Source organism: Tiliqua scincoides, chromosome 2, assembly GCF_035046505.1.
Source record: "Tiliqua scincoides isolate rTilSci1 chromosome 2, rTilSci1.hap2, whole genome shotgun sequence".
NCBI lineage: Eukaryota > Metazoa > Chordata > Lepidosauria > Squamata > Scincidae > Tiliqua > Tiliqua scincoides.
In genome coordinates this window covers 270,348,792-270,369,338 of record NC_089822.1, presented here as the reverse complement: position 1 = coordinate 270,369,338, position 20,547 = coordinate 270,348,792, and the positions used below count along the sequence as shown (strand labels likewise).

General features: G+C 50.3%; 1 protein-coding gene across 1 annotated transcript in view; it reads right to left on the bottom strand.

Annotated features, from left to right (window-relative positions):
* Nucleotides 1–11,274, bottom strand: part of LOC136639195 (alpha-2-macroglobulin-like) — a 42,257-nt gene extending 30,983 nt beyond the window's left edge. The window contains exons 1-6 of the mRNA XM_066613200.1: nt 11,180–11,274; nt 9,390–9,573; nt 7,113–7,269; nt 6,458–6,510; nt 5,294–5,314; nt 103–271 (exon numbers count right to left, since the gene is read on the bottom strand). Of these exons, the coding sequence (XP_066469297.1) occupies nt 103–271; nt 5,294–5,314; nt 6,458–6,510; nt 7,113–7,269; nt 9,390–9,573; nt 11,180–11,274 (679 nt within the window). The remainder of the gene's footprint in view (nt 1–102; nt 272–5,293; nt 5,315–6,457; nt 6,511–7,112; nt 7,270–9,389; nt 9,574–11,179) is intronic.
* Nucleotides 11,275–20,547: the final 9,273 nt, after the last annotated feature.

The window sequence follows — 20,547 nt, the reverse complement described above, 5'->3', positions numbered from 1 at the left end:
TCCTCTGCACTTTCAAGTGCTCTGTGAACTGCTGGGCTCTGTCTCTAGGTAGAAACAAAACATTAAAATCCCATTATCCCCTTAGAGAGAACATCAGCTTACCATATTCCTCCACGTTGAAGGTGCGTTCAATGTTTCTTGCAGAGGTTGTCTGCACCACCACCTTGTAGGTGCCTTGGGCAGGCTCTGAACTCAGAGGAAAGGAGAGCTGGATGAGGCCCCCCTGGAGTGCCACGTCTCGCCACTGGCCCAAGCGGTTCCTCTTGGGGTCCTGCAAATGACAGGAGAACACGGTTGCCCTCCATTCATCTCTAGGGCAGGGCTGGGGCAGCCACTGCATGAGCCACTAACCACACATGGAGGGAGCCACACAATGGCTGGGAGGTGACATGCCCGATCTCGTCTGATCTCAGAAGCTAAGCAGGGTCAGGCCTGGTTAGTACTTGGATGGGAGACCGCCTGGGAATACCGGGTGCTGTAGGCGTATACCATGATCTCGGAAGCTAAGCAGGGTCAGGCCTGGTTAGTACTTGGATGGGAGACTACTTGGGGGAAGAATACCAGGCAAATCTCTCACAAAAACCCTTGACTTCCGACGGGCGGACTTCACTCAAATGAGGAGGCTGGTTAGAAGGAGGTTGAAAGGGAGAGTAAAAAGAGTCCAGTCTCTCCAGAGTGCATGGAGGCTGCTTAAAACAACAGTAATAGAGGCCCAGCAGAGGTGTATACTGCAAAGAAAGAAGGGTTCCACTAAATCCAGGAGGGTGCCCACATGGCTAACCAGCCAAGTTAGAGAGGCTGTGAAGGGCAAGGAAGCTTCCTTCCGTCAATGGAAGTCTTGCCCTAATGAGGAGAATAAAAAGGAACATAAACTGTGGCAAAAGAAATGTAAGAAGGTGATATGGGAGGCCAAGAGAGACTATGAGGAACGCATGGCCGGCAACATTAAGGGGAATAATAAAAGCTTCTTCAAATATGTTAGAAGCAGGAAACCCGCCAGAGAAGCGGTTGGCCCTCTGGATGGTGAGGGAGGGGAAGGGGAGATAAAAGGAGACTTAGAGATGGCAGAGAAATTAAATGAGTTCTTTGCATCTGTCTTCACGGCAGAAGACCTTGGGCAGATACCGCTGCCCGAACGGCCCCTCCTAACCAAGGAGTTAAGTCAGATAGAGGTTAAAAGAGAAGATGTTTCAGACCTCATTGATAAATTAAAGATCAATAAGTCACCGGGTCCTGATGGCATCCACCCAAGGGTTATTAAGGAATTGAAGAATTGCAGTTGCAGTTTGAGGGACAAGTATGCAACTTGTCCCTCAAAACAGCCACGGTGCCAGAAGATTGGAGGATAGCAAATGTCACGCCTATCTTTAAAAAGGGAAAGAGGGGGGACCCGGGAAACTATAGGCCAGTCAGCCTAATATCTATACCGGGTAAGATGGTGGAATGCCTCATCAAAGATAGGATCTCAAAACACATAGACGAACAGGCCTTGCTGAGGGAGAGTCAGCATGGCTTCTGTAAGGGTAAGTCTTGCCTCACGAACCTTATAGAATTCTTTGAAAAGGTCAACAGGCATGTGGATGCGGGAGAACCCGTGGACATTATATATCTGGACTTTCAGAAGGCGTTTGACACGGTCCCTCACCAAAGGCTACTGAAAAAACTCCACAGTCAGGGAATTAGAGGACAGGTCCTCTCGTGGATTGAGAACTGGTTGGAGGCCAGGAAGCAGAGAGTGGGTGTCAATGGGCAATTTTCACAATGGAGAGAGGTGAAAAGCGGTGTGCCCCAAGGATCTGTCCTGGGACCGGTGCTTTTCAACCTCTTCATAAATGACCTGGAGACAGGGTTGAGCAGTGAAGTGGCTAAGTTTGCAGACGACACCAAACTTTTCCGTGTGGTAAAGACCAGAAGTGATTGTGAGGAGCTCCAGAAGGATCTCTCCAGACTGGCAGAATGGGCAGCAAAATGGCAGATAAGCTTCAATGTCAGTAAGTGTAAAGTCATGCACATTGGGGCAAAAAATCAAAACTTCACATATAGGCTAATGGGTTCTGAGCTGTCTGTGACAGATCAGGAGAGAGATCTTGGGGTGGTGGTGGACAGGTCGATGAAAGTGTCGACCCAATGTGCGGCGGCAGTGAAGAAGGCCAATTCTATGCTTGGGATCATTAGGAAAGGTATTGAGAACAAAACGGCTAGTATTATAATGCCGTTGTACAAATCGATGGTAAGGCCACACCTGGAGTACTGTGTCCAGTTCTGGTCGCCGCATCTCAAAAAAGACATAGTGGAAATGGAAAAGGTGTAAAAGAGAGCGACTAAGATGATTACGGGGCTGGGGCACCTTCCTTATGAGGAAAGGCTACGGCGTTTGGGCCTCTTCAGCCTAGAAAAGAGACGCTTGAGGGGGGACATGATTGAGACATACAAAATTATGCAGGGAATGGACAGAGTGGATAGGGAGATGCTCTTTACACTCTCACATAATACCAGAACCAGGGGACATCCACTAAAATTGAGTGTTGGGCGGGTTAGGACAGACAAAAGAAAATATTTCTTTACTCAGCGTGTGGTTGGTCTGTGGAACTCCTTGCCACAGGATGTGGTGCTGGCGTCTAGCCTAGACACCTTTAAAAGGGGATTGGACGAGTTTCTGGAGGAAAAATCCATTATGGGGTACAAGCCATGATGTGTATGCGCAACCTCCTGATTTTAGAAATGGGTTAAGTCAGAATGCCAGATGTAGGGGAGGGCACCAGGATGAGGTCTCTTGTTATCTGGTGTGCTCCCTGGGGCATTTGGTGGGCCGCTGTGAGATACAGGAAGCTGGACTAGATGGGCCTGTGGCCTGATCCAGTGGGGCTGTTCTTATGTTCTTAATACTGGGTGCTGTAGGCTTATACCATGATTTGGGAAGCTAAGCAGGGTCAGGCCTGGTTAGTACTTGGATGGGAGACTGCCTGGGAATACCAGATGCTGTAGGCTTATACCATGGTCTTTCCAGAGTGAAGGTTGCCAACTGATGCCTGATCTGAGTTTCACCTGGCCCTGCTCGCAATAGCACACTCAGTTTCAATGCAGACAGTACAGAGTCCTGCCATCAGGTGACAAACAGCCAGAGTCAGGTTTGCAGTTCTGTGCGCTTGATAGAGATCAGTAAGCATGAATGGTGTAGAGCACTGGTTCCCAAACGTTTTTGTCTGGTGGCTCCCTTGACCCACTGGGCTACTGGCTCCCCATTAGGGCTACAACCCTACACATTGTACAGGGTGGTGGTTTTTTTGCGAGGATTCAGCGGCTCCCTGTGGAGCCATGGCTCACAGTCTGAGAACCACTGGGGTGGAGAGCATGAAAGAGAAATGTTTCTTTGTTCCTTAAAGCTTAGAGCTCAGGCCCCATAACAAAGGACCACTTCACCTGCAGGGACAGATGTCCAGGAGGAGGCAGTGGCCACTGCAGTTCTCCAAGGAGAGCCAACAGAGGAAGACTGCACAGCTTCACCTGCCCACTGCTCTTCTCAACTATCAGGCAGGGCAGATACTGAGTGTGAACTCTTCCTGCCTGGCTGGTGGAGGAGCAGTGATCTCTGGGGCGTGTGAGCTGTGCTGTGCATGTCTCCATGAAAATGGGGCAGAATCTGAGCTCCAGAGGGGCTGGGTCCCCCCACAAGGGTCACTTGCTCCCTTTGGAACTCCGTCTGAAGAATCAACAGACTGGCAAGACTGTGTGGAGTGGGTCTCTGTCTGGGACTTGAACCCTTTATTTCCAAAATCAGCCCAGTCAAATTTGAGTAAAACAGAAAAGTGTCTCCAAATTTTCCCTTCAAGCATACACAGAGATAGTTAATGTTTAAGCCCTGCTAGGTTTTTGTCCTTTCATTTCATACCGAAAACCTGTTTGCTCTAGTCTAGATAATCTGTCCAATGCTGTTGGACCACCACAGAGCCAGATAGAGCTGTGTGTGAACGACACAGCAGTCACTGCTTGTGGTGACAGGTGATGTAAGAAGAGCCCCGCTGGATCAGGCCAAAGGTCCAGCTTCCTGCATCTCACAGTGGCCCACCAGATGACTCAGGGAGGACACAAGACACCAAGAGAGCTGCATCCTGGTGCCCTCCCTTGCATCTGGTGTTCAGAGACAGCCTCCTTCTACAACATACCCATCATGGCCTGTCAATCCCCTTTTAAAGGCTTCGAGGCCTTCAAGTGCCATCACCACATCCTGTGGCAAGGAGTTCCACAGTTTAATCACATGCTGAGTCAAGAAAGATTTTCATTTGTTCTAACTCTCCCAACACTGAATTTTAGTGGCTGCCCCCTGGTTCTGATGTTGTATGAGGGGGGAAAGAACATCCCTCTCTCCACTTTACTAATCCCCTGCATAACTTTGTATGTCTCAATCATGATCCCCCTCACACGCCTCTTTTCAAGACTGAAGAGCCCCAAATGTTGTCGCCTTTCCTCCTGCTGCTCCTCAGTTGTGGGCACCCCTATGTACTGGATGGTGTCAGACCTGGTCTCACCAGGCTACTTCCAAAGACTGAGAGGCCTCTGATGGGGGGGGAGGGTCTGACAGTCTAGATCTGAGAGGGCAGTGAACCGGAGACAGAGCCGAGAATCAGGATTTCCTTCCTTGGAATCTCTGACATGAATGTTCATCAGGTGGACCTGGGCAAGTCCCCCACCCCGCTGGCCTTACTCTTCCCTATCAGCAACACAGGGGTGATAATCCTTTCCTACGGGGTTGTGAGGGCATCAAGACAAGGCATGTGAAGTCATCTGCCCAGTCAGAGAACATGATCCATATGTTGAGAATTACTGGATATTGGCAGAAGGGAGGCAAGAGAAGGACGGAAATTGGGGGGAACAGTTCTGTTCACCAATGACAACAGGGCTGGTTGCTGCTTTCTTTACCCAAAGGTTTTGAAAGTTGGGGGGCCCATATCCGTGGATCCAGAATCCGCGGATTCACTTATCCGGGGGGGGGGGATAAGCGGGGCCCCCATGGCCGCCCTCTCCAGAGGCTTCTAAGCCCAGGCCGAAGATGTCAGCAGTTCAAATAACATGACTTCCAGTTTCACGGAGAAACCGGGCATGATGTTTTTAATGCCTTATAAGGCATTGGGAGGCTCCGTGGGTCGCCGGACTGAGAGGAAAGTGGCATTTTGAGCCATGGACACAAGAGTCTGGGCAATTCTGCTGTAGTCCATATAAAACCCACTTCTCCAAGACAACCTGGCAGCCTGACCAACTTGTGGGAGGGGAAGTGGGGAGGGAATCATCTGCTTACCTGGATGTAAACCAGAGGAAGCTGCGGAGACAAAAAGGAAACAAGGGAAAAATCAGAGACAGCCACAATGAAGCAGGTCAGCAGCATGAAGGCAAATTGTCTGTGTGGGTCCCCTGAACATGCCCACAGGTGTGGGAGCTGCTTCCATAGGGTATGGTCCACACCACAGAAAAGCAGGTGCCCATAGTCCAGTCACATGGGCAAGGCCTCTCTCTCTCTCTCTCTCTCTCTCACACACACACACACACACACACACACACACACACACAGACACACACACACACACACACACACATGCACTGAGAGAGAGAGTGAGCACATTTTTGTGGATGTCCTGACGATGCCTGGTGTAAGGGCTGGATTGAGTGGGGTCACCAAGGTGCAGTGTCACACAGGGGACAAGACAGGGGTACAGTGAGTCTGAAGACCTGCAGCCCAGCATGCCCTAAGCGGAGCTGCCGTGGAAGATCTCCCAGAAACTTCAGCTAGCACGGAAGGCGGCACCAGCCAACACTTCCCCCAATCAGCACCACTGGCTGGGTGCTGGTGACAGGCTTTAAAGCCTGAAATGGCTTAGGACAGGGCAGCTGAAGAACAACCCCCCCCCCCCCCCGCCCCATGCGTTGGCTGCCCCCAAATTCAGCAGGGGGACCCCTTGCAGGTGCTGCCCCACCAGATGCCTGACTGGCAGTGACAACAAGGAAAGCTTCTCTGTGCGGGACTCCAGGGAAGTGTCTCTCTCTGCAGGGATTGTGGAGACGGCTGCATTTGGAAGAGGGACCGCTGCTCTATCTGCTCTACATCGGTCTGCAGTGAAGCACTTTATAGGCTGGTTTGGGGTGGTCAAGTGTGTTATGAGCTGCCTGGCAGGTCTCCTAATGGAGGGGAAGGGCTGAACGTACACATTGTAAGAAAGAAAGATATACATATATTGAAGGAAGGAAGGAGCAAAATTGGCAAGTTCAGATCTCAAACCTCACGTAAAAGTACAGTAATTGCTGTTCACAAGACAAAGTCTTGTGGAGGTTGCTTCTTAACAGCTGCTCAGAGGGCAAAGTTTGATTCCTCCACAGGATTTTGATACAAGCCATGACCAGCCCAGGAGGGGGCAGTGGGGAGGGCCCCCCCCCCCCAGAGGCTGCCCTGGCAAGAGGCCAAACTCACCTGCTCATTCAAGGGATGGAAATCTTCACTCAGAGAAACAATTCGAAACTGAACTGGGGACGGAAAAGGGAAGGAGTTAGGGTGGAGTCATGTCCCTGCTTGGCAGGAAGGACAGCTTCAGCCCTCAACCTTTGAGGAACTGCCAGGCAAAGGATATAAGAAGAGCCCTGCTGGATCAGGCCCAAGACCCATCCCCTGCATCTCACAGTGGCCCACCAGATGCCTCGAGAAGCACCCAAGACAACAGAGCATTTTGCCACCCCCTTGCACCTGGCACGACAGCCTACTTTTAAAACTCATAGGCAGTCATCATGACTTATAACCTGTGGTGGACTTTTCCCCCATCAACATCTCCAATTCCCTTTGAAAGACATCTAGGCCTTCAGGTGCCATCACCACATCCTGTGGCAAGGAGTTCCACAGATTAACTACACAAGAAGTTATTTATAAACCCCTAATGATATTTCTTTTTTTACTCATTAAGAATAATTACGTATAAATTGATTAAGAAACTCAAGGCAAACAGGACCAGGTCTTCAGCCTTGGGGAGAAGCAAGCTCTTCATAACATCACGGGTATCAAAGGTCTACACTGCATGAAAAGTAGCTATTCCGCCCCCCCCCCCACCACCACCAGAGTCACCTGCCCGACTGACCTTTCTGCCCAGGTTTGTAGATGGGCTTGTCGGTCTGGACAAAGACCAGGCTGCGGAGGTTTTTGACCAGCACACTCTTCCGTTTCCAGAACTGCAGTGTCGGCCCCTTCACCAAAACAGTGAGGAGTGCCTCTGGGGGGCCACTCTGCTTGGGGATCTGGTGGAGGAGAAAAGAGGGGGGCAATGACCCTGGCACCTGGCCTGTCATGTGCAGCTGCCAGCTGGGGGTGGCTAAGACCTGCGATTCTGCTTTTATTTTAAAAACAACATGTGTCCCCACTGCCAAAAAACACAGTGGCAGAAGACCACACCCAGCAGCTCTGCCCCCCCACCCCCTCTCCACTTGAGGGAAGATTTTCCAAGACCACTCTCAGAGCCCAATTCTATCCATTCCACAGACCCCCCCCCACCTATTCAACAGCACCAAAAAGGCACTACAGGGCAGTAGTCATGGAGGTCTCCTCTAGGTAAGGGAACAAATGTCCCCTTATCTAGGGGTGAACCAGGCATCATTAATATCTGGCTTTTATAGTCTTGTCCTTTTTAGGTGTTGCTGTTGCTCTGCAGACATAAATTATGTTTTATGGTTATTTTTAATGTTTGTTTTAAGGCGCAATCCTAACCAACTTTCCAGCCCTGACATAGCTGTGCCCATGTGGGGTGCACTGCATCCTGCGGTGGGGAGGTAGTCAAGGGGGCCCCCTCAAGCTAAGGACATGTTTACTGCCTTACCTTGGGGGCTGTATTGCAGCTAAGTCGGCGCTGGAAAGTCGGTTAGGACTGCGCCGTAAATGTCTTAAAGTTTTATGGATTTTCGGGCAGAGTATGATTGTTTTAACTGTGTTTTTACTTTTTTGTACAGCACCTGCCCTTTTGTAAGCCGCCTTGAGTCCCCTTGGGGAGAAAGGTAGGGTAAAATGCAGTAAATAAATAAAAAATAAAAAAATAAAATAAAGGAAGCCTCCATGGTGTGGTGGGACTTAAGCCTGCCCCAGCAAAATTATTGGCACAAGTTCATGTTGACCTGGAAAGGTGGATCAAACCATGGGATTAGGATTCAGCTATTGCTACCAAACTCACTCACTTTGTGGACCCAATCCACCCTTTTCCTTCCCCATCACCACCCCGTTTCACCCTCCCCCACCCCACTCCACCTTCCCTGCCACCTGCTAAGAGCCCATCAGATTGGGCTGTTAATCGTGTCTCCATCTTGGGATAAAAATCCCCCTTTAGCAATTGTGACAGTATGGCAGGGTCCTGGGGGGGGGGCTCAAGGGGGGAAAAGATGGTTTATTGAAAGGACTGTATTCATTATAAAGCTGGCAAACGTTTCTGAACATAAAAATAATATATTAAATCTTATTTGATTTAAACATTCAGTGACTAACAATCATAGATATGAAAACATGCACAGAAAAGATGGAAATGCAGCGTTGTAAGGACACAAAATGATAAGTGTCACCACTGAGCACATGTTAAGGAAGAGGGCAGCTTGATGAACGGGCAGTGATGTCATCTTCTGGCCCCTGACCCAGCTCTACTGCCCAAATGTTTTGTTTGCTTTTTCCTTAAGTATCTCAGGCTGCAATCCTATCCACACTTACAAGGGAGCAAGCCCCACTGACTATAATGGGACTTACTGCTGAGTAGACATGCCTAGGATTGGGTTCTAACTCAGCAGTTTTCAACGCTTTCCTTCTCACGACACACTGACCTCTATGGCCTTCCGCATGGTCTTTGCCTCTGGTGATGTCACTTCCAGCTCCTGGGAGACTCATCCGGGTTCTGTGGCTCTGCTTCTAAGGCAACTGCCTGTAGTAATGAATTGTCTGTCCATCTTCCTCTGCCAGTTGGGGAAGATGGACAGACAATTTGTTACTGCAGACATTTGCCCCGGAAACAAAGCCACAGAACCGGGAAGAGTTTTTAAGCTATTTTCAACTGCTGTGTTCCAAACATTGGACCTTGCGTGAGCCACAGCACACCAGTTGAAAATCACAGATCAAACTTTTGGAGGAATTCTTGCACAAGCAAAGCTTGCACAGTGCACTCCGAACCTAAGGACAGCCATAAGAATGTGTGCTTTTCATTTCTGCTTCAACCAAAATGCTGCAAACTGCACTGGGGGCCCTTTGGGTAGAAAAGCAGAGGGGAAATGAAACAGTCACAAACAACACAGCTGAGTTCCTTCTCTCGCAATCCCAAGTTGCCCCAACAAAGATCTAGCTGGCAACTCTGGCTGGGGTTCAAAAGGGAAGAGGCGTGCGAGGCACTCACCTGGAAGGAGACACACTTGAAGGCCTCCTTCTCGCTCACCACCTCTCTGGCCAGACTCTCGTTTTGTGCTCCGTGTTCCAGGGTGATGCTCAGAGTGACAGACTCATTCAGGTGGCTCAGCTGGACACAGACCTTCTCGGGAGTCTCTGTATGAATCAGGAAGGGCACCAGCACCAGGTACTGTCTGGGTAGGGGGGAAAGGGGCGCCAGTCAGAGGACGAGGGAGGGAGGGATGCTACTGTGTGAGCAATTTGGTGCCTGATTCAGTAGAGGGGGCTCTGTTGGTGTGAAACCCATTATGGAAAGCACACATTAAAACCAAAGAAGACCGGGTTTACTTTAGATCAAACACAGGTGTGTGCCCATCTCAGCCACATGCCCACCAATGGACAGCAGCTAGCTAGAAGTCATTCTGGAGTGGTCTTCCTGGCAGTGATGGATGTCTTTATGCACTTGCAAATCCCTGTTCCTAAGAAGGGGAATAATCCCAGAAAGCAAAAATATTTAGGTGAGAAAAAGCATTTTCACACAGGAGACTTCTGTCTGTTGGGGATGTCTGGAACCAGCCCTGTGTGTCAGGTGGTGCTCCTGAATTCTCTCCCGCATTCACAGCATTTATAGGTGACATAAAAAGTGAGAGAGAATGTAGAACGAGCTTCTCAGTTTCATTCTTAGAAAACAGCCAGAGACAAGCCTTTGACTTTGTACTGGGTCTAAGGAAAAGGAAGCTATGGACCCGAGTTACAAAGTCCAGCAAAAGAAACCACTATGAGGCTCAACTAGAGGAGGCCAAAATCTCTGTTTTGAGCTGGGAGAGCAGCTCCTAGACTCTGCAGTGGAAAGAACCACTGTCTGAGCCCCAGTTACAGACTGCAGGGTAATTCCAGAGCTGGATGGGGAAATGAGGGCAGCTCAGCAGGAAGCTTTTTACAAAGCTACCTGGATTGAGTTTTTGTTTCATGGTCAGGGGAATAGCTGTGAATGGACTGAGGCTCCCTATCTAAAGCCACCTGAGGGCCAAATCATACAGAGTCCTGGACATACAGAGTCCATACATACAGAGGAACGTGTGAAGGCTGTTCCCTCCCCCCAGTACTGTGGCATGGGGGGGACTGGCACAAAACTACTGCAGGGTGTAGGGGCATTTAGCTCTCAGCCACTGCTGTGGCGCCCACCGCAACCACACACACCAGTTCCTATCTCCTTTTTCAAAGCCTCCCTGCCCCCTATCTCTCCTTGGACTTGTACCAGCTGAAGTGCTGGCACAGGTCCAAGGAGACCCATTGTGGAGTGGGAGGCTTATGAAGGGGTTAAATCCCCTTTCTCCTCTGAAGCCTCCTGACTCCCCCCCCCCCCCGCTGGAGACACTGTGCCTGTTTTTGGTGGGGCTGCACCAGTGGGGGGGGGGGATGAAAACTTGCCCCTGCCAAAAGTGCACCTGGTGGCTCAGGCAATTCCCTCCCTCTCAGCCTCAGTTCTCCCATCTGTGATATGGGGATAAGAATATTGACTTGCCTTACAGGGCTGTCGAAAGATTCAGCAGTACCTGTGGAGCACTTTGCACACTCACAAAGCACGAAATAAGGCCTGACTCTTGATCACATGTAGTGTGGCCTAGGCAACATCCTGTGGCACTGAATTCCATCCACTACATGCGTGTGGTGTCATTAACGCACCCTCTGCATGGAGAGACAAGTGACCAAGAACTGCATTCCAGGGGAAAGGACAGAACTGAATGCTGTGGGAGAAAGGAAAAGCCGGCCAGCCCTCCCTCCCAGTAAGCGGCTTACGGCTCCGGTGTGGTTGTTGCCAAGGTGTCCCCAGGGAGGAGGAAGAGGAGCAGGAGGAAGAGGCTGCACCCCCCAAGGAGTCGGTCCTTCCCCATGGCGTCCAGAGGGCAGCTGGCAGGCAGGCAGGCAGGCGAGGCAGAGGGGGTGCGGGCCGGATCTGTTCGCCTCTTGCTGCCCCGAATGCACCAGCCTGCCAGCCCCTTTATACCAGCTCTCTGCAAACAGCCCCTGGGCACAGGAGTGGGCACCCGGCTGGGGGCTGGGAAGGCACGGAGAGAGCCATGGTGTGCTCTGAGTCACAAAGAGCCCCCAGCGGGTCCCCTGGCAAACAGAGGAGGACGAGTTTGCCGAAGCTGCTTGCGCAAGGCTGTGACCTGCATTTGAACTACTCAGGCTGCAGTCAGCTGTCCCCATCGGCCAGCCAGGATCTGGCAGAGCTGCTGCATTGAGCGCTTCCGCCAGGCAAGGAGTCTTCCTTCCCCTCTTTCTGCAGCGACGTCCCTTCACTTGGCCTCCCACCAGATGATCAGGCACAGACCTTGTGCCAAGGGCTCCCCTGGGCCCAAGCAGTGCCCCCTTTTCTGTTCCACTGCCCGAACAGCCCCTCCTGACTGAGGAATTAAGTCAGACAGAGGTTAAAAGAGAAGATGTTTCAGACCTCATTGATAAATTAAAGATCAATAAGTCACCGGGCCCTGATGGCATACACCCAAGAGTTATTAAGGAATTGAAGAATGAAGTTGCAGATCTCTTGACTAAGGTATGCAACTTGTCCCTCAAAACAGCCACGGTACCAGAGAATTGGAGGATAGCAAATGTCACGCCTATCTTTAAAAAGGGAAAGAGGGGGGACCCGGGAAACTATAGGCCGGTCAGCCTAACATCTATACCGGGTAAGATATTGGGATGCCTCATCAAAGATTGGATCTCAAAACACATAGACGAACAGGCCTTGCTGAGGGAGAATCAGCATGGCTTCTGTAAGGGTAAGTCTTGCCTCATGAACCTTATAGAATTCTTTGAAAAGGTCAACAGGCATGTGAATGCGGGATAACCCGTGGACATTATATATCTGGACTTTCAGAAGGCGTTTGACACGGTCCCTGACCAAAGGCTACTGAAAAAACTTTACAGTCAGGGAATTAGAGGACAGGTCCTCTCATGGATTGAGAACTGGTTTAAGGCCAGGAAGCAGAGAGTGGGTGTCAATGGGCAATTTTCACAATGGAGAAAAGTGAAAAGCGGTGTGCCCCAAGGATCTGTCCTGGGACCGGTGCTTTTCAACCTCTTCTTAAATGACCTGGAGACAGGGGTGAGCAGTGAGGTGGCTAAGTTTGCAGACGACACCAAACTTTTCCGAGTGGTGAAGACCAGAAGTGATTGTGAGGAGCTCCAGAAGGATCTCTCCAGACTGGCAGAATGGGCAGCAAAATGGCAGATAAGCTTCAATGTCAGTAAGTGTAAAGTCATGCACATTGGGGCAAAAAATCAAAACTTCACATATAGGCTAATGGGTTCTGAGCTGTCTGTGACAGATCAGGAGAGAGATCTTGGTGTGGTGGTGGACAGGTTGATGAAAGTGTCAACCCAATGTGCGGCGGCAGTGAAGAAGGCCAATTCTATGCTTGGGATCATTAGGAAAGGTATTGAGAACAAAACAGCTAATATTATAATGCCGTTGTACAAATCTATGGTAAGGCCACACCTGGAGTATTGTGTCCAGTTCTGGTCGCCGTGTCTCAATAAAGACATAGTGGAAATGGGAAAGGTGCAAAAGAGAGCGACTAAGATTATTTCTGGGCTGGGGCACCTTCCTTATGAGGAAAGGCTATGGCGTTTGGGCCTCTTCAGCCTAGAAAAGAGGCGCCTGAGGGGGGACATGATTGAGACATACAAATTTATGCAGGGGATGGACAGAGTGGGTAGGGAGATGCTCTTTACACTCTCACATAACTCCAGAACCAGGGGACATCCACTGAAACTGAATGTTGGGAGAGTTAGAACAGACAGAAGAAAATATTTCTTTAGTCAGCATGTGGTCGGTCTGTGGAACTCCTTGCCACAGGATGTGGTGATGGCCTCTGGCCTGGATGCCTTTAAAAGGGGATTGGACAAGTTTCTGGAGGAAAAATCCATTACAGGTTACAAGCCATGATGTGTACGTGCAACCTCCTCATTTTAGAAATGGGCTATGTCAGATGCAAGGGAGGGCAGCAGGATGAGGTCTCTTGTTATCTGGTGTGCTCCCTGAGGCATTTGGTGGGCCGCTGTGAGATACAGGAAGCTGGACTAGCTGGGCCTATGGCCTGATCCAGCACGGCTCTTATGTTCTTATATTCTTAGCCAGTGGGGCTCTTCTTATGTTCAGCTGACGAGGGAGGGCACCAGGATGCAGGTCTCTTTTTATCTGGTGTGCTCCCTGGGGCATTTGGTGGGCCGCTGTGAGATACAGGAAGCTGGACTAGATGGGCCTATGGCCTGATCCAGCAGGGCTTCTATTCTTATCAATCACCACGCTCCTTGTGTCCTGCCATGAAACCCAGAAATGCAAGAGCCAGGGTGGTGTAGAGCTTTTGGGACTTAGACCTGGAAGATTCAGGTTTGAATCCCCCCTCAGCCATGGAGCTTCCTGGGTGACCTTGGGCTAGTCACTTCCTCTCAGCCTCACCTACCTCACAGGGTTATTGTGAGGGTTATTGTGAGGGGAGCAGCTGTGTACACCACCCTGAGCTCTGTGGCGGAAGGGTGGTATAGAAATGTGAAAAAATCAATAAAATAAAGTGTGGGACTTGGACTTGGAGTTTCATATAGCACGAGTGGAACATGGGAAGCATTCTGGTTATGGTTTTTTAGATGGCGGTAGTTCCAAGATGGCATCAGTCAGCATTCTGGGTCCCTTTAGGGAGAAGGGCGGGATATAAATCAGGGCTTTTTTTCTAATGGAACGTGGGGGGAAGGAGTTCCGGCACCTTTTTGCAGGGGCCCCTCCCCTTTGGAGGCATTCCGGAGGGGAGCAAAACAGAGACATTCGCTGGGTGGGTGCTGGGGTGTGCAGGGTAGGCGGGCACCTAGCCCCTGCCTGACCGCACAGTGACCCCCTCCTGCCCCATCCTCAAGTTCTCGCCTGAGCCCAGCCCGCCTCCCCTCCCCCCATGCTCTGCTTCCCCGCGCAGCTTCCAAGCCGGTGGAGGGTGCGGGGGACACACACCGATGCCGAGGAGGAGGACGGACAGCCAGCCAGCCAGCCAGCCAGCCAGGGAGTCGGGCTGCGGCACCCACGGAATGCCCAGGTACTGGCTTGGCGGAGGAGGAGGGGAAGGAAGCTGGCTGGTGCAGCCCCCGTGCCAATCTGCAGCACGAGCCTAGGCGTGTCTACTCAGAAATAAGTCTCATTGTGCTCAATGGGGCTTGCTCCTAGGAAAGGGTGCATAGCCTTGCAGCCTGAGAGCCCAAGCCTATGCATGTCTATTCAGAACTAAGTTCATCTTTAGGTGGGAAGCACATAAAAAATATTTTATTTCTCCAATAAAAAAATGATTTAAAAACAAACAAACAAACAAACAAACAAACAAACAAACAAACAAACAAACAAACAAACAAACAAACAAAAGATTAACAAGTTGTGAGTTCCTGCACCTTTTTTTGTACAAAAAAAGCACTGATATAAATAAATAAATAAAGTTTATTATTCTGGGTAGCATTACCTCTGGAGGGCTCCAGAAGTTCAGACCAGTGTTTTTGTCCAGTGTTTCAGACCAGTGTCATTGGTTAGTGCAACACAGTTAGAGCAGACTATGCAGTTTGCAACTAGTGCAGCTGTTTCCAAACTTACTGTGGTCATAGCATCCTTTTTCATGGCTGACTCTTCTTCCCTGCTAAGAACATAAGAACAGCCCCACTGGATCAGGCCAGAGGCCCACCTAGTCCAGCTTCCTGTATCTCACAGTGGCCCACCAAATGCCCCAGGGAGCACACCAGATAACAAGAGACCTCATCCTGGTGCCTTCCCTTGCATCTGGCCTTCTGACATAGCCCATTTCTAAAATCAGGAGGTGGGACATAAGATCTCAGGCACCAAAGTACATAGTTTGGGAACTACAGAACTGGCGTTACAGTCTCAGTGCTAAAGTCCTGGAGAATAATGCATTTTAGAGTTAACTGATTTATGAAGCAAACAATGAAAACAAATAAGCTTGCAATCGCTGCTGCTTCTAAGCTTGGGAGGGGGGAGAAAGGGAGAACTGGCAGCCCTCTAGCCAAGCCGAAGTGGTTGAACATGGAACGTGCTGCTCATTTCCAATAAGGGCAGCAGGTACAGCAAATATAGCTGGGTTTGGGCAATTTCCTCTGGGAGACGGACCAACCTTCACCTGGTCCCTGGAAATGGGCCAAGAAGTAGAAGGCCATGAAAATGCAAGCAGTTACGATTTAGATTCAGGGACCTGTCAGTAAGGCATGTAATCATTCACCCACCCTGCTGTTCTGAGGAACTCTGGCAAAAATCTCATCTAGTAGCACCCAACTTTTTTTTTTTTTTTTTTAAGATTGTGAGCACTTTGGGGACAGGGAACAAAAGTTGCTTCACCCTTCTTCTCCACCTGTCTCTCGGCTCCTTCCCTGGGCTTGCCCATTGCCAGAGCAGCCCTCAGGTAGCCTTCCAGAGACATCTCATCATCGGTCTCTCATCATCGCCAGGGTTGTGAAGCTTCAGTTGGAGTCCCCAATATGGTGGGGCAAGTCTGGAAACAGACACAAATGGGTCTGATGATTCTCCTTGGGCCAATCCCAATGCCTGTTCAATACATAAAACTGACACAACAACAACAACAACAACAGTATTTATATACCGCTTTTCAACAAAAAGTTCACAAAGCGGTTTACAGAGAAAATCAAATATCTAATGGCTCCCTGTCCCAGCAGTTTACCGGTTATAAGTCTTTGCTCGATTGGCGTAGAACATGATGCCAGGGGATGCTTCCGAATGTGGGAGAGATCACTGCATCTCATTGGGCAGCTACCGCCCGCCTTAAGCTGGGCAGTCCCCAGCCAGTATGGTCGTCGCCCTTCAAGAGACGAGGCTTCCAGATTCTGGATCTGTCAAGGAGAGGAATTTCTCATTTTTCTGGCAGGGAAAACCACCAAACGAAACCAGGGAACATGGCGTTGGCTTTGCGGTCAGAAATACCTGGCTGAAATCCATCATCCCACCTACTGTGGGAAGTGAAAGAATTTTGTCCCTGCAGCTACAGTCATCAGCAGGACCTGTCACTCTCATCAGAGCTTATGCACCGGCTGTGTCGTCTCCAGCAGAAGCCAAAGACCAATTCTATGATGACCTGGCCACCACTATCAAGAAGATCCCTGTATAAGAGCCATTGTTCATCCTCTGCGATTTCAATGCTAGAGTTGGTGCTGATAACAGTTCATGGTCCACTTGCTTAGGTCAGTTTGGCACTGGGAGGATGAACGAAAATGGCCAATGCCTGCTAGAGTTTTGCTGTCATCAAGGTCTCTGTATCAGCAACACGTTCTTCAACACAAAGCCCCAACATAGAGTCTCTTGGAGACATCCAAGATCAAAGCACTAGCACCAGCTTGACCTGATCCTCACCAGAAGCTCCAGCCTTCCCAGCATCAAGATCACATGCAGTTATCAGGGTGCTGCCTGCGACACTGACCACTCCCTGGTGTGCAGCAGAGTGAAACTGCAAACAAAGTGACTGTATCACGCGAAAAAGGAAGGAAGACCTCGCATTGATACCAGCAAGACCCGGGATCAGAGAAAAGTGGAGGAATTTGCACAAGCGCTTGAGCAGGGGTGCTCAAACTTTTTTGGCTCGAGAGCTACTTTGAAACCCAGCAAGGCCCGGAGATCTACCAGAGTTTTTTTACAATGTTCACGCCATCATAACATATAACATTTATGTGCACAATGTATGTTGGTGTACCTTGCATAACCGCATGAGCCAATATTGTACAACACAACATAATTAACTATAAACATTTTTGTAATTACTTGAGTTTACTTTGATGACTTGCACTGAAGTGAATCAGCCAAGGACGCATAGTCCGGACAGTAGCTGCTGACAGTCAGCCTCAAGGACACTTCCAAATGTTCATCAGTCATGGTGGAACTTAACGATCTTCATGTAGGAAAAGGCTGACTCACATAAATAAGTGGAGCCCTTCCTGCCTCAGGTGCTCTTATATCCCTGAGGGCCCTATTGTCTTCAAGTGGCTGCAGCTGTGCAGCACACTCTGCTGGATGCCCAGGCCTTACCCTTAAAGGGGCCACTGCTGACACCACATCTACCTCCTCACCAGATCTTCCTCAATTCCAATACAAGTTTGGGGGGGGGGGGCAGATCTCCATACATACCAGTGCAAAAAAAGGGAAAGGTGTGTGGGAGGGAAGATCTCTATATAGACATCACAGCAAGACCAGTGCAAAACCCTTTGCACACAGAACCAACAGATGGAAGTTGGGGGGGCAGATCTCCATACATACCAGTGCAAAAACAGGGGAAAGGTAAGTCAGCCCCAGTAGAGTCAACGGGGCTCACTCCCAGGGATGTGTGGATGGGAGAGAAGCCTGCCAGAAGCTCCTCTCCAGGTCTACTCTCGAGTCAGCCCCAGTAGAGTCAACGGGGCTCACTCCCAGGGATGCATGGACAGGAGAGAAGCCTGCCAGCGGCTCCTCTCCCAGGGAGGAGCCTGCCAGGGGCTCACTCCCTGGGCTCACTCCCTGGGCTCCATGCACTCACTCCCTGGGCTCACTCCCTGGACTTACTCCCTGGGCTCCCTGGACTCACTCCCTGGGCTCACTCGCCTGCCAGGGGCTCACTCCCAGGGATGCATGGATGGGAGAGAAGCCTGCCAGCGGCTCCTCTCCAGGTCTACTCATGAGTCAGCCCCAGTAGAGTCAACGGGGCTCACTCCCAGAAATGCATGGATGGGAGAGAAGCATGCGATCGACTCATTTTGCCTCGCGAACGACCGGTAGATCGCGATCGACGTATTGAGCACCCCTGCGCTTGAGGAATCTCTACCAGGCCCGGCAGACGCAAATGCATCCAACAGATGGGAACATTTCAAGAATACCGTTTACAACACCGTCTTGTCCATATTCGGCAAGAAGACCAACAAGGCGGCAGACTGGTTTGAAGCCCACTCTGAGGAGTTGACACCAGTCATTGAGGAAAAGAGGAGAGCTCAAGCAGCATACAAGGCCTGTCCCAGTGAGCGCAACCTGCAGTTCCTCCGAGCTGCTTGCAGCAAAGTCCAGCAGGCTGCCAGAAGATGTGGTAAGGACTACTGGCTCCAGCTCTGTTCCGAGATACAGATAGCAGCTGACACGGGCAACATCAGGGGGATGTATGACAGTATCAAGCAGGCCCTAGGTCCAACACAGAAGAAAATTGCCCCTCTGAAGTCTGCCACAGGCAAGGTCATCGAGGATCAGGCGCAGCAGATGGAACACTGGGTGCAGCACTACTCTGAGCTATATTCCAGAGAAAATGTAGTCACTGAAGAAGCACTGAACAACATTGAGTGCCTGCCTGTGCTGGAAGAGCTTGACAGTGAACCAACCCTAGAAGAACTTCACGTGGCCCTGGACTCCCTTGCCTTTGGCAAGGCACCTGGAAAAGACAGCATCCCTGCTGAAGTCCTAAAATGCTGCAAAGAGATTATCGTCACTTAGCTGCATGAAATCCTCTGCTGGAGAGAAGGTGGAGTACCTCAAGACATGAGGGATGGAAACATCATCACACTGTACAAGAACATAGGTGACAGGGGTGACTGCAACAACTACCGTGGCATCTCTCTCCTTAGCGTTGTAGGAAAGCTGTTTGCCCGAGTTGCACTAAAGAGGCTCCAGGTACTTGCAGAGAGCGTCTATCCAGAATCACAATGTGGATTCCGAGCCAACAGGTCCACCACTGATATAGTATTCTCCCTTAGAAACTGCAGGAGAAATGCAGGGAACAACGACAGCCACTCTTTATAGCCTTCATAGATCTCACGAAGGCTTTTGACCTGGTCAGCAGAGATGGCCTCTTCAAGATTCTCCCCAAGATCGGATGTCCACCCAGGCTCCTCAGCATCATCAGATCCTTCCACAAGGACATGAAGGGCACTGTTGTCTTCGATGGCTCCACATCAGACCCTTTTGACATCTGAAGCTGAGTGAAGCAGGGCTGTGTTCTTTCGCCAACCTTGTTTGGGATTTTCTTTGCTGTCCTGCTGAAGCAGGCCTTTGCAACTGCAACAGAAGGCATCTATCTCCGGACCAGATCAGACGGAAAGCTCTTCAACCTCTCCAGACTGAGAGCAAAGTCCAAAGTCCAGCTGAAATGTCTGCATGACTTCTTCTTTGTCGATGATGCAGCTGTCACTACCCACTCTGCCAAAGATCTCCAGCAGCTCATGGATCGTTTTGGCAAGGCCTGCCAAGATTTTGGACTGACAATCAGCCTGAAGAAAACACAGGTCATGGTTCAGGATGTGGACTCATCTCCCTGCATTGCAATCTCTGCGCATTAACTGGAGGTTGTCCATGACTTTGTGTACCTTGGCTCAACGATCTCCGACACTCTTTCTCTCGATACCAAGCTAAACAAGCGCATCAGTAAAGCAGCTACCATGTTTTCCAGACTCACAAAGAGAGTCTGGTCCAACAAGAAGCTGAAGGAGCATACCAAGATCCAGGTCTACAGAGCTTGCGTCCTGAGTACGCTTCTGTACTGCAGCGAGTCATGGAATCTTCGCTCACAACAGGAGAGGAAACTGAGCGCTTTCCACATGCGTTGCCTCCGACGCATCCTCGGCATCACCTGGCAGGGCAAAGTTCCAAACAACACAGTCCTGGAACGAGCTGGAATCCCCAGCATGTCTGCACTGCTGAAACAGAGACGCCTGCGTTGGCTCAGTCATGTCAGGGACATGATCATGGTCAGGGACAGGCTGCACTCGCTCCCACTGTAGAACGGATTGTCACTCCCGAATCAGCCATTTCAGCCACTGTCAAGGGATCATCCCCGGGCCTGCAGGTAATTTGCAGGCTGGATAGTATCAGGCCCTGAAGCCTTGGCCTGACTGCGCACAGCATCATGGGAAGAGATGATGCAACATCTGGTGATGCATACCAGGTGACTGTCACCAGGTATGTCACCCCATGTGCCATCAGAGTGACTAAGCACTTTCTAGTTCACTCTGATTGGCCGTGGCAAGTATATACTCCAGCCAGGGCAAGCTGGGGTGTGGGAGATGCAGAGTGGAGTTTGTGCCGAAGGCTACATCAGTGTGATCCGTGAATTGTGTGCTATCTGGACTGCTGCTGTATATATTGTACATAGTAAAGAGATGTT